We start from the raw sequence: 3,653 nt of genomic DNA on the forward strand, positions 1-3,653 counted from the left end.
CATGAAATATAGAGGACCAATTTTTAAGTTATTTCCCTCATCAAATTTCTTCCCTAATTTACAGCACATTAATAGTCTACAGACAATGATGGGCTGGGCTCCATGGGCTTTCCATTGGACAGGCCCTGAAACGTAGCCCATCTTCAGGCCCATGAGCCCTCACTCGATCCAACCCCTCAGTGGCACGACCGTAATTCCGGTCTCATCCCTTCCGTATATATTCCCACCCAAAAACCCTAGCTCGCTTCGCATCTCCACTCCATTTCCGAGCTCGAAGGCGCCGCCGCTGCCCCGCCGATTAGCCCCCCTCCCCTCCGCCGCCCCAATGGCCGCCGCCGCCGCCGCACGCCCCCTCGTCACCGTCCAATCCCTGGACGGCGACATGGCCACCGACTCCGCCGCCACCGTCCCGCTCCCCGACGTCATGAGGGCCTCCATCCGCCCCGACGTCGTCTCCTTCGTCCACTCCAACATCTCCAAGAACGCCCGCCAGCCCTACGCCGTCTCCAAGCGCGCCGGCCACCAGACCTCCGCCGAGTCCTGGGGGACCGGCCGCGCCGTCTCCCGTATCCCCCGCGTCCCGGGCGGCGGCACCCACCGCGCCGGCCAGGGAGCCTTCGGCAACATGTGCCGCGGCGGCCGCATGTTCGCCCCGACCAAGATCTGGCGCCGCTGGCACCGCCGGGTCAACGTCAACCAGAAGCGATACGCCGTCGCCTCCGCCATCGCCGCCACCGCGATCCCCTCCCTCGTGATGGCCCGCGGCCACAGGATCGAGTCCGTCCCGGAGATGCCCCTCGTGATCGGCGACTCCGCCGAGGGCCTGGAGAAAACTCCGGCCGCCATCAAGATCCTGAAACAGATTGGCGCCTACGCCGATGCTGAGAAGGCCAAGGACAGCCAGGGGATCAGGCCCGGCAAGGGTAAGATGCGCAACCGGCGCTACATCAACAGGAAGGGACCTCTGATCGTGTACGGCAACGAGGGAGCGAAGATCGAGAAGGCTTTCCGCAACATCCCCGGCGTGGAGGTCGCCAATGTCGACAGGCTCAATCTGCTGAAGCTCGCCCCCGGCGGGCACCTCGGCAGGTTCGTCATCTGGACCAAGTCGGCCTTCGAGAAGCTGGACTCCATCTTCGGGTCGTTCGATAAGCCATCCGAGAAGAAGAAGGGGTACCTGTTGCCGAGATCCAAGATGGTGAATGCTGATCTGTCGAGGATCATCAACTCGGATGAGGTTCAGTCCGTGGTGAGGCCGATCAAGAAGGACGTGAAGAGGGCGCCTTTGAAGAAGAACCCATTGAAGAATCTGAACACCATGTTGAGGTTGAACCCGTACGCGAAGACGGCGAGGAGGATGGCTCTGTTGGCCGAGGAGCAGCGTGTGAAGGCTAAGAAGGAGAAGCTTGACAAGAAGAGGAAGCCCATCACCAAGGTACGCCCTTTACTTGCTTATCTTAGATTACTTTTCTCTTCTGCTGTAGGCAGTGATGTCTCGACTTTGATGCTTTCTGAGGATGCTGTGTGTCCGAGCGGTAATGCTTATAATGTTGCTACGTATATTTGTGGACCTTGGAAGGTTGGGATGGTTACTTACTGTTGCTAAGGAGTTCCTTTGACGCCCAATACACGCCCACATCTTCCCGCGGTTTTGCCTTTTGTCTTTGCCATGTTGTCTTATGGACTGTCAACCTGGTTTTGAGTTAGGATGCAAGCCATGTGCCATAGGATTCACATTTCTTTCTAGAATAGAAGACGGTACACTCGATGGGCAAACGGACCCATGTCATCAAACTCGAAATGCATCTGATAGGAAGAAGAAATGTTAATTTTCCTTTTCTTGCTGGTGATTCTTGCATGTTCTCTGATAGCATATGGGAGTTCTGCGACTCTACGAATGGTTTCCTTACTTTCCAATCTGTAGGAATCATTGTCCTAAGAGATTTCATTATGATACTTATCAGTAGCTATAGTTGGGGCTATAGTAGTGACTATGCATGGGACTTGCTCAGGTGAAAAGAGTGAGCCATGCATGGGGCATATCCTTATTAATGTGGGTAGTGATGGAATAATTGCATTCATATATTGGCTGTGTTCTGTTAATTTAGTTTCTGCATTAGCTGCTTGTTCAAAAACAACCAATAGTCAAGAGTTGTCAATAACCTTGACGTTGGCATCTATGTCTCTGCAATAAATATTTTAGAGGATTAAATAATCTGCATCCATATTCTGCTTTTTTGTCTATTGGAGATGCTTTGCATATTTGTAGGCATTCAAATTCTTCTGTTATACTCAAATCTCGACATATTTATTGGGGAGACATATCGATTGTGATGTCAGACTATTGCTAGCAGCTTGCTTTTTCCCTCTTGCTTTACAGTAGTAGAAATGCTTCGACTGTGCTATTATACTAAGCCTTTTGATTTGCTCAATTAATTTCTCTTGTGCCTAATAGGAGGAGGCAGCTGCGATCAGGTCTGCAGGGAAGGCATGGTATCAGACAATGATCTCGGATAGTGACTACACAGAGTTTGAGAACTTCTCAAAATGGCTCGGTGTCTCCCAGTAAACTTAGTTTCCAGTTGAGTATTCGGCTTAGGGTTTTGTTTCGTTCTTACTTATTGTTTAATGTGCTGTTTAGTTGTGCTATTTTCAGTGTGTCCTGAGACATTGAAGATTTTGGCCAGGAAGGGAAGTGAGTGGAATTAAAATAGAGGGACTTTTCATTTTTCCAGACCTGTTTCTTTTTCAACAGTCCCTTGTTCCTTTTTTAATGGTAACATAAAGGATCGGAACTTTAAGTGATATATTAGCTGGGGTTTTCAACTGTTGCATGCTCTTTTGCTATCAAGGGTTGCAGCTCAAATGTGCAATTCTTTGAGTGTTCAAATGTGAATTGCCATTTCAAATATGTTTGTCGTCTGCGTTTTGTGTTCGCATTCTTTGGGTTAGATGCTTAGATCCCCTTTCGAGTCCCTACTCACATGAGAGACTGTCACGATCTGAGGTGAATGATATATGTTCATCAAGCAACATGTTTTCCTGAATTCGTTTTGTGACATCAAAAGTGTGGAATTTCACTGATTATTAGTCTACTGGCTAAACACTTTGGGCAGTTCAAGCAACAGATCTTTAAGTCTCGAGTGATTGTAATTCTTGGTAAACTTTTGTAACTTCCATACTAGAATGTAGTAACACGCAAAATCTTAAAGGTTTAACGATCAACGGACAGAATTTATTCTTTTTATGATCCGATGATCACGAAGGGATTGGCGATTCGTTCTCAAGGACGTGACTGCTGCCTTTTTGGCTATCAGCTTTAGAAATTGCTGTTTTCTTGTGAAGCCCCCGACTCTAAGCTGTACATTTGCTAGAGATACTCATGATGGGTTACTTTGTGACATGGTTATAAAATTCGCATTAGTACTTTCTCTTTGCGCGGATGTGCGTTTTTTGTAGTCGGCACCGGTATGAATTTTTCGCATTCAGTAATGGTAGGCAAGGGTTCATGAAAGTTTTACATAGCGGCGGTTTGCCCTTGGTTGATTTCGTCATTTATCTTCTCTGCTGATCTATGAAAGCGGGCTATCAAACACCGAAGGAGAGTTCTTCAGACTGCGCGCTATCGTGTTCCTTTGTATCCTCAGAATCTT

General features: G+C 48.6%; 1 protein-coding gene across 1 annotated transcript; it reads left to right on the plus strand.

The window, feature by feature from the left end:
* The first annotated feature begins 250 nt into the window (after positions 1–250).
* On the plus strand, positions 251–2,827 carry LOC104426531 (60S ribosomal protein L4). Its single transcript, XM_010039623.3, has 2 exons — positions 251–1,435; positions 2,456–2,827. Exons 1-2 carry the CDS (start codon positions 326–328, stop codon positions 2,567–2,569), a joined length of 1,224 nt encoding a protein of 407 aa, XP_010037925.1. The 5' UTR covers positions 251–325; the 3' UTR covers positions 2,570–2,827.
* The last annotated feature ends 826 nt before the right edge of the window (positions 2,828–3,653 follow it).

This window comes from Eucalyptus grandis, chromosome 11 (genome assembly GCF_016545825.1).
Source record: "Eucalyptus grandis isolate ANBG69807.140 chromosome 11, ASM1654582v1, whole genome shotgun sequence".
NCBI lineage: Eukaryota > Viridiplantae > Streptophyta > Magnoliopsida > Myrtales > Myrtaceae > Eucalyptus > Eucalyptus grandis.

Excerpts from the sequence above, each read along its gene's own strand:
- LOC104426531 (XM_010039623.3), top strand. The coding sequence starts at position 326 with ATGGCCGCCGCCGCCGCCGCACGCCCCCTCGTCACCGTCCAATCCCTG. Across the intron at positions 1,436-2,455 it reads AGAGGAAGCCCATCACCAAG|GAGGAGGCAGCTGCGATCAG; the intron begins GTACGCCCTTTA and ends TGTGCCTAATAG.